Source organism: Tachypleus tridentatus, chromosome 7, assembly GCF_004210375.1.
Source record: "Tachypleus tridentatus isolate NWPU-2018 chromosome 7, ASM421037v1, whole genome shotgun sequence".
In the NCBI taxonomy this organism is placed as follows: domain Eukaryota; kingdom Metazoa; phylum Arthropoda; class Merostomata; order Xiphosura; family Limulidae; genus Tachypleus; species Tachypleus tridentatus.
In genome coordinates this window covers 178,914,516-178,927,873 of record NC_134831.1, presented here as the reverse complement: position 1 = coordinate 178,927,873, position 13,358 = coordinate 178,914,516, and the positions used below count along the sequence as shown (strand labels likewise).

The following is a 13,358-nucleotide window of genomic DNA, read 5'->3' as shown; positions in this document are numbered from 1 at the left end:
AGACATGAATTATCTTTGTAGGAAGTTCCATTTTCTAGTACTAGTTTATAAGCTAATATAATGAAAACAACGTAGAAAAATAAAAATAAGGCCTGAAACAATTGAGGACATGTTCTGGTTTATGCAACCAGTTTGTTTCTACGTGAAAAATCGCACCAAATAATCATGAGAAGCTGTTGTTCAGATATTTGTTCTGTGCAAAAATAGATGAAAAAAAAAGGCTTGGAAAACCGGATACGAACTTATTTCCTGCCTTCGTAAAATGTGGATTCAAAGTTCTGAAAATCTTTCGTAAATCTATTCTTGTTTTCGAGGTTACAATGTGTGTGTATATATCTTTTACACAGGTAGATGCACTAATGATTCACGCGCGCGCACGCACACACACACAGAGAGACAATTTGATAATAGCGTGAACAAGTTTCAGAATGTTCCATCTCGATATTAAAAGAATATACTGTTTTTGTTAGTTTTTGAATTTTGCGCAAAACTACACGAGGGCTATCTGCGCTAGCCGTCCCTTATTTAGCAGTGTAAGACCAGAGGGAAAGCAGCTGGTCATCACCATCTACCGCTAACTCTTGGGCTACTTTTTCACCAACGAATAGTGGGATTGACTGCCACATTATAACGTCCCCACCACTGAAAGGACGAGCATGTTTGGTGTGACGGGGATTCGAACCCGGGACCCTCGGATTATTTATATTATTTTTAAGAAATTTACTAATTTAAATTATTGCACCAGTATTTAAAAACGTATTCCTTATTATTATAAAAGCTGTAACTTGTAACGGAATAGAAATTATGACTTCGTTAGTTACGGGGTGTTTATAAAGGACAGTTTGACACTAAAATAAGCTAAACCCGAATTCGTCAGGGTAATCTCGACTAAAGCACCGCTAAGTTTTTTATACACATTTTCTCTCTGAGACAAAAAAGATGAACCACTCAATGTGATACAACATGTGGACTCCACCAGTGGTGAACGGTAAATAGATAAATCGTTAATGTTAGAACTATTACAAAAAAAAAAAAAAAAAAAGTGAAAAGTTAATGTAACCCTTTTTTTCCTCGTGTTCTAGTTCGGTGGTTAGGGCTCTCGACTCGCAATTGGTGGGAATCATCTTCAAATCCCTCAACCTATTCACTCCTAATGAAGGGGGCCTGGCACGGCCAGGTGGATAAGGCGCTGGACTGGAAATATGAGGGACGCAGGTTTGAATCCCCCTCACACCAAACATGCTCGCCCTTTCAGTCGTGGGGGCGTTATAATGTGACAGTCAATCCCATTATTTGTTGGTAAAAAGAGTAGCCCAAGAGTTGGCTATGGAATGTGATGACTAGCTGCCTCCCCTATATAGTCTTACTCTACTAAATTAGGGACGGATAGCCCTCGTGTAGCCTTGCGCGAAATTTAACAACAAACAAATAATCCTCAAGTTTTGTGTAATAAATGTTGCAAAACCTTTTTTTTTTTCCGTTAAAAAGAAAACTAATTTTGAGGGGTGGGGAAAAAAATAAATGTATATTTTCTGTTTCGTGCACCGAATTCAAATAAACAAATATATAATTTTAATGCCAATTTCATAAATATGAACTTTAAATTTGTAGAAATGAAAAAAAAACCTATTTCTTTATTTTACTAGGTTCGATCAGTTTTATGTGAGGTTAGGTCAAGTTAGACTAATTAGCAAATAATTCGATGTTAATTTGAATAAAAAATAATTTAAATATTAATATTTAAGAATGAAAATATTTTCCATTTCACCCTCCATTTAAAAATAATTTCTCCAAATTTTTATTTGTATTTCTGAAATCGAAAGTGCTTGGAATGTGGTTAGAACGTAACAGGCGACCTTTTATACTCTCGTAACACGATTGATTCGTATATCTACGAGTTCGTTTAGTGTCGTAAGCATGAAAATGAATTTGTTACTTTATCGCTAAACACTGTCTTGATGTTCTGTAATTCATTAAAATGCACAGGTATATAAATGTAATTCTAAAAATATTTCATTAGTTTCGTAAACAAAATAATAAACATTTCTTTTCACATCTCCACGTTTCAGTTACGACTAATCCATGGCCAATATAGAAATGAACGCACCACGAACTGTGAGAAAATCCGGGACTTGATTGTCTTATAGATCATAAGAAAGGAGCTTAGCTGGATAAATGAAGATATACACTCGTACGTGTGTCTTAACCCTAATATGCAGAGATATTTTGTAATCTGTAATAATACCAATAGGCATGATGGTTTTTTGAAACTCTTCATAAAAAAGACCGCAAAGTTGTTAAAGTTGAGGATTTTAAAGACGTTGGAAAGAATTATTTTCCAACCTGAAAGTGCCTTTTTTTTTTTTTTTTGTTCCTTACAGTTGTCAACAAAAAGAATTCCATCTCGGATACCTTGACCCGTTTTATTGGTATGAGGCTTAAGAAAATAAAATGCCAGAGACGAGAGTAACTATTTAAAGATAACTCTGTCGATTAGGTCAAAGGTTTAATTCCCCTTTATGTACAAAACTATGTTCACCCCTTTTAAATAAACATAAGACCATCCTTTAAGGTTCAAAATCACCATAGAAATAATATTTAAGCTCTCATGAATAAATCTTTCGAGGCATAAGTATATTAAACTAGTGTTACACCGTTTCACCATGAACGGAATGGTCGTTACATTTTAACTCTATTGTACCTGGGAGTATATTTTACCATTTTCAAGTGACGTTCCTAGGAGCTTATGTCATCCCAAACTGCTTTGAAACTATGAATTATTTACCAAAGCTTTAAGATCAATGGTTTAGGGGGAGGAAATAAATTTGCCGATAATCCAGCTCTGTAAGATTGTGGTAAACGTTTATAGGTAAAAAGAAAAACTATTAATATGGGGAGGTCCGGTATGCATTGATAAATGTTCACAATTATTACGTCGGCCTCATCTCAGGATTTAGATTTCTTTGTATTTTGGTAAAAAAAATACAATAAAATTGTTCAGACATAGTTTATTTACGTGAAGGGTCCATATCAGTTTATAAGAGTAAAGATAAAATGACCATTGTTACTTTAGGCTATCGAACATTGCTGGAATTATGCACTATTAATAGTTAATATTTAGAATGAACAAAACTTAAATTTAGTTTAATATAAAGACCATGTCAAAGTTGCTGCACGTGCGTGACTCGGGAATGTGAGGGATTCACTATTTGCAACAGGTGTTTATTTGTATGTACTTTAAAGAATCACTTGCGTGTGTTTAAAAGGAGATTGCCCTATTCCGCTAGGGGGCGCGAAACTATTCGTGTATTTCTTTTCTTTTCTTTTACTTTTTCATTCAACAATTACTTCTTATTATTCACTTCCTCATGCTGGCTAGCATGAAGGCACGTGTGATGACGTTTTCGTGACTTTACAAAGTTTCGTGGGTGAGCCCTTTTCTCAATAAGTGACGTTGACCGGGTTCACCTGTGGGCACTAACTTGCTAGGGGCTCGTCCTTGGCCTTGGCGGAATGAAGCTTGTGTTTTCATAACACATTGCGGCTTCCAGGAAGAAACCTGGTAGATACACACCGGAAAAACGACAGGTTAGTACACCTTTAAGCACCTGTCGAACTATTTTTTCGAGCGAAGTAATACCATAGAGAACACGAATAGCATAAGTTTGATCTCTTGTTCGCCGTCCTTAAATGAACACGCGGAGAACTGTTTTCGGTGAATCGGTAAACAATCTTTCAAGTATTTCATTGCTTTTTACTTCAGTGTCAATTCTCATATTTAGATTTAATCTCGAATATGGCAAAATATTTGAGTAAGAAGTGGTTATATACGAACTGTGGTTGGGCGATTTTTCTCGCCTTCGTACATAATAAACCCAAGTGATATTCCTTCATCAATTGTGGCTAAACGCGATAGATAACTCTTCCAATGTATTGGATACACAACTGCAATATTATTTATTATTGAGTTTATCTCTATATAAGGATTATTTTTCACCTTCGTATGGAAGCACGTTTTGAGTACGTTGTTGAATTTCACGTGGAAGTTCAATGTATCGAAACATAAGGGTAAGGATATTTTATTTATTTCTTCATTTGTCCAAGTAGGCTTTTTTTTTTTTAATTTCGCGCAAAGCTACACGAGGGATACCTGCGCTAGCTGACCCTGATTTAGCAGTGTAAGACTAAAGGGACGGCAGCTAGTCATCACCACCCTCCGCCAACTCTTGGGCTGTTCTTTTTACCAACGAATAGTGGGATTGGCAGTAACATTATAACACCCTCACGACTGAAAGGGTGACCATGTTTGATGTGACGGGGATTCGAACCCGCGACTTTAAGACTATGAATCGAGCACTCTAACCACCTGGTCATCCGAGTAGGAATAAATTCGTCAGGAATCTCTTCTCGGCTTAGAAGTAGTGTATATGGTGTCGTAACTAATACCAGTTCTTGTCTTCTAATAACCAGTTTCCAAAAAACAAACAATAATTGTGTAATTTAAATTAGAGAGTGTTCTAATTTTTATAGTTTCAGGGGCTCGAGGGCTGAAACTATGAGGTCGAAGATGGGTTGTATGGCACCATAGTATAGTTTCTTTGAAATTAAGCACAAAGCTACACAATAGGCTGTGTTTTCGGACTTACGCCGCTAGAAACCGGGTTCAGATACTCTGTTTCTAGCGGCACAAGTCCCCAAATTTCCCGCTTGGGGCATACAATATAGACTGTAAAATGTTTTTCTACCATTTTACCAGATAAGTACCTTAAAATCATCACTAGTAATACAGTTATTATTGCAGAGATGCTCTATGTATTTCATGTACAAAATGTGTGTATTGACCCACTTTATTTTATACTGAGTGTTGTAAAAGTCGGAAAAACACTTAACTAATTAGTAGGATGCAGGACTTGGCCCAGTGGTTAGTTTGTTGGATTATGGATTTAAAGTTCGCGCCCCGTTACCACCGAATTAAAAAAAACATTGCGCTCCTCATTATGAATTCTTCAGTGATAAGAGTGTTTGTGAAATCCCGCTATTCGACCAGAAAAGTCCACGAGTTGGTGGTGGGCTGTTTTGAATAGTTGCCATCTCTCTTGTCTGTCGCTTCACAGGTTGACTTCGCAAACCTACTGGTAGTTAATAATTTATGATCGAAGCGCACCACCTCTATAGTTCAGAGATTAAACCCATAATAAAACAAAAGTGATTTAGATAATATACCGTTTTTATCATGATGATAATACAGTAATCCACGAGTTGGAAAAATTCTGTTTAACGATATTTAGCAATATAAAAAAATTGTGGTTAATAGTTTTATTTCTTGTCTTAATTTGATATAAAATGTTCTGATTTCGTATTGTCAAGTTACATTATAAGACCTTTATTGTAGTAGTTTACAGAGTATTGACGTGTCTATTGAACGTAATTTCGTATTGTTTACGGTTGTTTCCAGACGTCTATTGAGTTTAGAAGTTTTGATATTAAATATGAAACCATCAAAGAACATACTGTAGTTTAAATCTATCTACTTATTAATACATGTACAGTAATTAACATGGTAAACGTAAACTTATGCGAGATGATTTTCATAATTTTCTAACTTGTTTAACACGTTAAACTTCTCTAAACAAACAATGCTTACAAGTATCAATTGCGTATAGCCTACACAGCACTTTACGAATTTGGTTTGTTACTTTTTCTAGAACACTTATAACGCTAAAACCCGTGGCGGGCAGAGCACAGAGCCCATTGTGTATCTTTGTGCATAATTTTAAAAAAAAAAAGAAAAACTTTCCTAGCAGCGCGTGCAATTTTGTAGTTTTGTTTTTTTTTTTTAACGGAGGTTTCCTTTTTAAACCTGTTTTAGGACTAACATCTTCTTCAGAGAAACTTTAACCTGACTCAAATTTAACTAAACATTTGTCTCTAAACTTTATTGGTAATGTCTTAAGAATGAAACAGAAGATGTCCAGATCACTCCCTCTTGACTGACCAGTCAGTAATTCTTACCTTTCGCTCACTAGAATTTTCAGTTCGTTTTTGTTTACATATTAAATGGCATGCACAACGATTTTATTTTACAATAAATATACAATTGAAGATTTAGTTTAAAAATAGTTCACCCTTGTAACTCATCAACTCCTTTTGTGAATATGAGGATTCTTACTTCGCGACTGGTAGCCGCAAAAATTTCGCTCATCTCTTTTAGCGCTGTGGGTACGCTACAAAAGGAATGACATTGGATAAGAGTAACCAAAGAGTTAGGGTTAGAAGTTATTGAAGAGCTTCCCTGTGGTCTTAAACGTTCAAACTCGCGAACAGCGACGCGCATATATTCGTTGTTTTATGATTTCACGCGAAACTACAGAAGGTTCTACTTGTACAGAGTGACCTGTAAGTCCCCCTACCCATCCATATATTGTCTAAACAGCGTTATAATACTAATGATGAGTTGAAGGTAGCTATTACCGCGGCATTTGGAACAATAACCCCTGCTATGTTGAGGAAAATGTCTCGCAGAACATGGCGTCGCATAATATTATGCAGCGAGAATGAGGGACAGCACACAGATACACTGGATACATAAGATATATGAATGGGTAGGGACTTACGGCCCACCCTGTATGTGTATAGCCGTGCCTAATTCTAAACGCACAAATTAGCATTAACGTTCAACTTAGGGCCTCTTTCAATCGATTAGTTCACTTACAACCTCCATCCTCCCCCACTCCAAAACTGGTCTTAAAACAATGAATTTTGGGCTTCACATTAAGTAATGAGCCACACCCGACACGCAATTAAACAAAAACGCACGACATATCAAACGCAGTATAATAAATCTAATTATTCCAGGCATAATATGGTCTAATATGTTGCCGAGTAATACATGTCACCATTTTATAAAAGATTTCTTTATTTCAGGATACATCTGTCGTTCGACCCGTAGCTTTCAGACCACTAGTAAACTGCTGTCGTCTACGGACTCCTCTAACAATGAGGAATGCCGACCCGAGGTCATGTCCTCTAGTAACAGACGTTGATATAAAAGGTCACTATGGTAGCACAGCGTCTCATTCCTCTTCTCTGACCACTGATGACGAGTCCAGATCCTTGACTTATTCTTTGGATAGCTGTGTGAAACGTGTGCATACACGAGTGTCGTATGTAGACAGCGACGATTCGACTCTGAATTTGGAAGAAATTATTGAATCGCCGTCACCAAGCGACAGTGGCGTTGAAGAACTCGAAGCCATGTTGCGAGACAAAGATTCCGAAATAAATCTACTCAGGGAAACTCTCGAACAGAATGAACAAGTAATCTTCAAAGTTTACGAAGAGAAGGAACAGATGTGGCTGAAAGAGACGAGGAAAATTCGCGCCCACTACGATCATAAGCTCCGAGCCGTACAGCAACGTCTAGTGGAGATGGAACAAGTTTGTAACGCTCAAAAATCTCAGGTTGGTTTCGGATATTCGTGGATATTGGTGCTGGTAGATTTCAATTTAATCTTAAATTTATAAATTATAAACAATATAGCTAGTTACCATCACTACCGCGCACCGCCAACCGTTGGCCTTTCTGTAATCAAATATTAGGATTTGACTGCCACTTTTCTAACGCGCTTACGGTACCAAAGTGTATGGTGTGACTTTTGCGGCAATGAATTATGGGCAATCGGATTAAAAATTCGCTACGGTAATAATTCGGATAAATTTGGCTCAGGGTAAGTGATTGGTTAGAGACTTGTTTTTAAATTTTGATAAATTTGGCCCAGGGTAAGTGATTGGTTAGAGACTTGTTTTTAAATTTTGATAAATTTGGCCCAGGGTAAGTGATTGGTTAGAGACTTGTTTTTAAATTTTGCATAAGAAAAACATCAAATTGTATGAATGAACACAATAATTAGGAATTGTTGTTTAATTGCTGTAATAAAATAGAGGGTTATAATGTGACGGTGAATCCCAATATTTGCCGACTTAAAAAAAAAAAAAGAGTAGCCCAGAAGTTGGCGGTGGGTGGTGGTGACTAGCTGTCTTTAATATATCATTTTAAAATAGGCTGCGGTCCTGTGAAACTTTGCGTGAATATTCAGTTTGATTTATCGTTGTCCCACAAATATTTATTTCCTTTTCATAACATTCTAATTTCACGATACATTTATCGAGATTTTAAAATACGTGTGTTTCTGGCAAGTGAATGTTGGTATTTGAATTAATTCAGTCTACAGTAATCAGATAAACCACCACAAGTGCTGTCGCGTGCAGGAATATTCACAGTTAACGTCCAACAACTCGCACCTCGTGTATTATAACCAGTTTTGATTTTCTCTCGTATTTCCCGTTACCTGTACAAACTACATTCTCCTCTACAGATACTTCTAACGTGTGCCTTCATGTTTTTAGTCTGTAAACAGACCATGTATGGTATTTTTACATTTAAGTAAGGATTATTGGTTATTTCTCAAATATTCCGATGGGGGCGTTACTTTTTCTTATATTTTGAGAATTCGGCTATTTTAATTTCATTTAGAGGCCTTATCTTTAGCTTGCGAACTTACACGGTTATTACATGAGACACCAATTACATAAAGATTTGAAGAAACTATACACATTTTGATATTATTTCCTTTGAACGAAAGCAGAAACAACTGGCTGTTTCTGTTTAAAACAAGGGTGTGGTTAGGGTGAACATTAAGGGGCCGATGGCACTTTGCCAGATATCCCAGTAAGACGGGGATCCGGGTATGCAAGAAACCGGACAAGCAAACCTGCTAGATGTGTGTGTGTGTGGGGGGGGGACAAGTCGAAAAGCTATCTATCCTGAGATTTTCCCATTTATTTCGACTCCTGGAAGCCATCACCCCCACGAAGAATGTGCTTCATTCTTTGCGTGAGGATCAACAGTGTTCCGAGGTTGGGTACATATGATGACCTTCTGCGACTGTTGCCATTGAAACTGAAGGCCATGACTTATGAACTCTGTCATCTTGGAATGCCACTAGAGGGGATCGTTCTAGATTATCTCGACTGCAACTACACCTCACGTACCCGATATCTAACGAAATTGTAGGATTATTCTAAATTCAATTCACGAGTATGAAATGCAACTGTGTTTAAATTAAACCTGAAACGAGCTAGTTTGTGTATTTCTTCACATCCACGTGCATCAATTTACCTGTCTGCATGGATGTAGCCAGAAGGGGGAGGCGAAGGACCACCCCCAATATTCTAAGAAGTCCACTGTTTTATTTTTAAAACGGATCTCATTTTCGTGTAATATGCATAAAAAAGTCCATTTTTTGAAGTGGTGGTAAGATTCCCTTACTCTTGTTTCATTTTGTGAGATCTCTTCTTTTTTTTTTTTGGAGTGGTGGTAAGATTCCCTCACTTTTGTTTCATTTTGTGAGATCTCTTTTTTTTTTTTTTTTGGAGTGGTGGTAAGATTCCCTCACTTTTGTTTCATTTTGTGAGATCTTTTTTTTTTTTTTTTTTGAAGTGGTGGTAAGATTCCCTCACTCTTGTTTCATTTTGTGAGATCTCTTTTTTTTTTTTTTTGAGTGGTGGTAAGATTCCCTCACTCTTGTTTCATTTTGTGAGATCTTTTTTTTTTTTTTTTTTGAAGTGGTGGTAAGATTCCCTCACTCTTGTTTCATTTTGTGAGATCTTTTTTTTTTTTTGAAGTGGTGGTAAGATTCCCTCACTCTTGTTTCATTTTGTGAGATCTTTTTTTTTTTTTTTGAAGTGGTGGTAAGATTCCCTCACTCTTGTTTCATTTTGTGAGATAATTTTCTTTCATTATCTAGTTTTTATCAAAAGTAATGTTGCATCGGCTGAAAAACAAGAGATAATGGAGAACGACATTTACGCCCCCTACTCTAGTTGTAATTACAATAAAACGGTTCAGACAATCTTGTGGTTAAAAAGTCCAAATACGTTAACTCCACTGCTTCTGTAAGGTCGGGACTGTTTAGTAACGGGGTAAAGAAATATAAACTGCTCAGTTGGTAACACGCACCGAAACAAAATTGATACGCACTGCCATGTTTTCTAGTTTCCATGTAACACTCACTTGAAGTAACTTAGCCTCCTCAAGAGTGAGTTATGATAGATGTAAACATTGAAATTATGTTTTAGAAGTACACGACATGGGTGAGCAGCCTCTACGCGGATGTATTATTTGATAGGATAAAAAGATCTTTGAATATCAAATGTGTTTCTCGTAAACCAGAAGCAAGATATAGAGAGCTAAAAATTATAACTTTACGATATTGCAAATTGCTTTAATAACAAAACGATAATGTATTAAAGTCGTAGACACGAAATAAGTTCATAAGCCTCGAGCGTATAATACTGTTGGAACAAACACGCGCGTCCAATCACCGAATTCTCTTTGTGAGACAACCAGCCAATGATCTTTTTCCATCATCGTTCTTAAACCTCGATTAGTTAGTTCCCTCAGAGAAAATCTGTAATTTCAAGTAGGAAAATTAATAAAAGAAGAAACAAGCCAGAGAATAATACCAGTTTGGTTTCAACAACATCGTATTAAACATGTAGAATTATGCGTACATCAAAATTGAAATAAATTCAATTGAGAAAATTACACACACAATATGATCAAAGCCGGATAACAAATCACTTGAATAGTAATAAAAAGGATTATATCAAGAGTACCTCAAAATATTGTTCGGAAATATGTAATTAAAACACATGTAAGACGGAGCACCTCGTCATTAAATGTGGAGCTGAGCGAGAGCCGAACTTCATGTGTGGAAGTCAAGCTCTGTAATGACTCTAGAATCAAACTTTAACGTTCATCACGTAAAAGTTTTTGTTAGTTGGACATTCGAGCTGAGCTATTCGAGATGCTATCCACCCCTAATTCGCAACTGATAGACAAGAGGGGAAAGGTAGCTGACCAACAACATCCACTGTGAAATTTTGGAATCGCACTTGTAAGGTACAGACGACTTTTGGGAACGAGGTGCCAACCGCGGACCCTCCGATTTACCTGGTGACAAGCCACGCATGTTATGAGGTCGTTGGCAATCGAGCAGTAAATATTTGATATATAAGTGATTATGGATTAGAACTAAACTTGTAGATAAATTATTTAATTTTTCAAATTGTGGAAGGTACCATGTTTTGATAGACTTGAGTAATGTATAGTCGCATCTTTAACCTTAATTTCAACTTGTACTCAACCTTTAAAACATAAAATCATTAAAGCAGGTTGACAAGAGATCCAAGTAACAGTAATGAAACATAACTTAATAGACTATTAACCAATTTTATTCATGCTTCTGTTGAGAAAAGGTCCAGTGTTACCAAAATTGGCGATAATAGCAACATACCAATATCTTGTCATTACATTTACTTAGCATGTTTTCAATTTATGAAAAACAAATTCGATAATACTGTAAACTGGGTTTGTTAAAAAACAAACTACAACCATAATCTTTCGAAGACACGGTACTAGTTGCATTATTTTTTTACATAAACGTACAAAAATATATTTATATATTTTTTATTAAATAAGTTTACTGTTGTGCAGAGTCTCGTGGAAAAGCGAAGACTCCAAGCTGAGATGGAAACAGTAATACAGGAAAGGACATCGGCCCAAGAAGAAGTAAAGAAACTTCGTGAAGAGCTTGACCTCCATCGTACAAAATGCGAAGAGGTCGAATGGACATTATGTCAAAAGGCAGGAGAAATATCCTTTTTAAAGTCGCATCTAAAGGATTCCAAAGGAGGGAAAAACAGTCGACTCATAGAGCTTTTGGCATTAAAATCTCAAGTGAGAGAACTGCGCCATCTAGTGAGAGAAAAAGAAGACAAAATCGCAGAACTTCAAAACTGCCTTCAACGTAGCCAGACAGAAGTTTATCGTATCAAGAAGAAGTTTGAAGAAGTGTTGATGGTTGCAAAAACGCAGAGTGCAAACGACAATGAGAAACGGTTAAACCGGATGGAAGAATTGAAGAAAGAGACTGAAACACTTAGTTTGGAACTGTCGTTAACGAAGAGAAAACTCGAAACAACCAAAGAAGGCATAGAAGAAGAAAGAATGCAGTGGCTTGAAGAGAAGGAAAAAGTAATTGAATATCAGAAACAGTTACAGTTAAACTACATCCAAATGTACAGAAGAAATAAACGTCTCGAGTCCGAGTTGGAGAAACTCAAATCCATGTTGCCAGGAGACAGTAGTAATACAAGGTTTAACGGAGAATCTTTGTGTTAGTATGGAAACTGTGCTTAAAATCGAACACGTGTACTACCGCAATAAGATATCTGTGTGTGTATGTCTAAAGAAAACTTGTATTTTAAAATTAAGTTATTTGTAATTAGTGTACAGTGCTGGGGAGTTTGTATGATTTCAAGTTGACAACAAATCTACGCCATGGGATATGGGAACTCCATTCTAGTATTGAAAGCCTGGGGGGCGTCCTGAGAAGTATAAACATCAGTTTGAAGTTTTTTTAATTGTCGATCTGTTATACTACGCAACTGATTCTGTTTCAGTGATGAAAAAACGTTTTTGTTACAGATGTTTAATAGTTCTAAAATAGCTTCACAGCTTCTATTAAGTTATTACAGAAAATATGTGATGATAAAAAAGACAAGACACTTTTTGTCCTACCATTTGGTGAAAAAGAAACAGTATACTTAAAAGAAAATTCCAGTTACTGAACTGTAGTTAGATATTCACCTTTCTTGTACTGTGTGACATTTAGGACCAACTTTGTTCATAAAGACTGGCGAGAGAAAGCTATTTGGTTTATTTTTGTTTTTATTTATAACAGTTTTATTGCTTGATCCCAAAACCAATTGCCAAGTTTCAAACTTAATGGAAGGAAACCTTTAGAAGACACTGGTTGCATACAATTTAGAAGATGGTGACAATTCAAAAACATTAGTTAGGGAGTGAGAAAGAAATGGATTTCTTTTCTGTGATTGTTTGCCTTGTTTCAAATCATACTATTGTTACTTTACGAGAATAGTTTCGATAATTTTGGAAAGGATGTAACTAAAAGCTTGTTTATTACACATTTTCCCATGTTGAAAATGAAGTATATTCATGCTATGGTTCAAGTCAGGCTTGTATAAGTCCTGATATGCAAGTTGCTGAGTTTTATGTAATTCACACACTGCGTGATAACGTCCAAGCCACCTTTATGACAACCATAGTTGTTTTAGTTTTCATCACAACCTTCCAGGCTGTTCTATGCCCATTGAGCATGAAGATAGTTTTTTAAAGGTTTCCTATTTAATGTTTCAATCTAAATCATTCAGACCAAACAAGTTTCTTACGTTTTCCCATTGGATATTTAAATTATTCGCTTTTGTTTAACATC

The 13,358-nt window shown here is 36.2% G+C and overlaps 1 protein-coding gene across 5 annotated transcripts in view; it reads left to right on the top strand.

The window, feature by feature from the left end:
* Nucleotides 1–12,775, top strand: part of LOC143257369 (leucine zipper putative tumor suppressor 2 homolog) — a 43,842-nt gene extending 31,067 nt beyond the window's left edge. For 4 of the 5 annotated variants that reach the window (XM_076515938.1, XM_076515936.1, XM_076515939.1 and 1 more), the window contains 2 exons: nt 6,925–7,461; nt 11,558–12,775. In XM_076515938.1, coding sequence (XP_076372053.1) covers nt 6,925–7,461; nt 11,558–12,244 — 1,224 coding nt within the window. In that variant the 3' untranslated portion in view covers nt 12,245–12,775. Of the gene's footprint in view, nt 1–3,687; nt 4,069–6,924; nt 7,462–11,557 lie in introns of those variants that run through there. The other variant, XM_076515940.1, reaches the window with a different exon arrangement.
* Nucleotides 12,776–13,358: the final 583 nt, after the last annotated feature.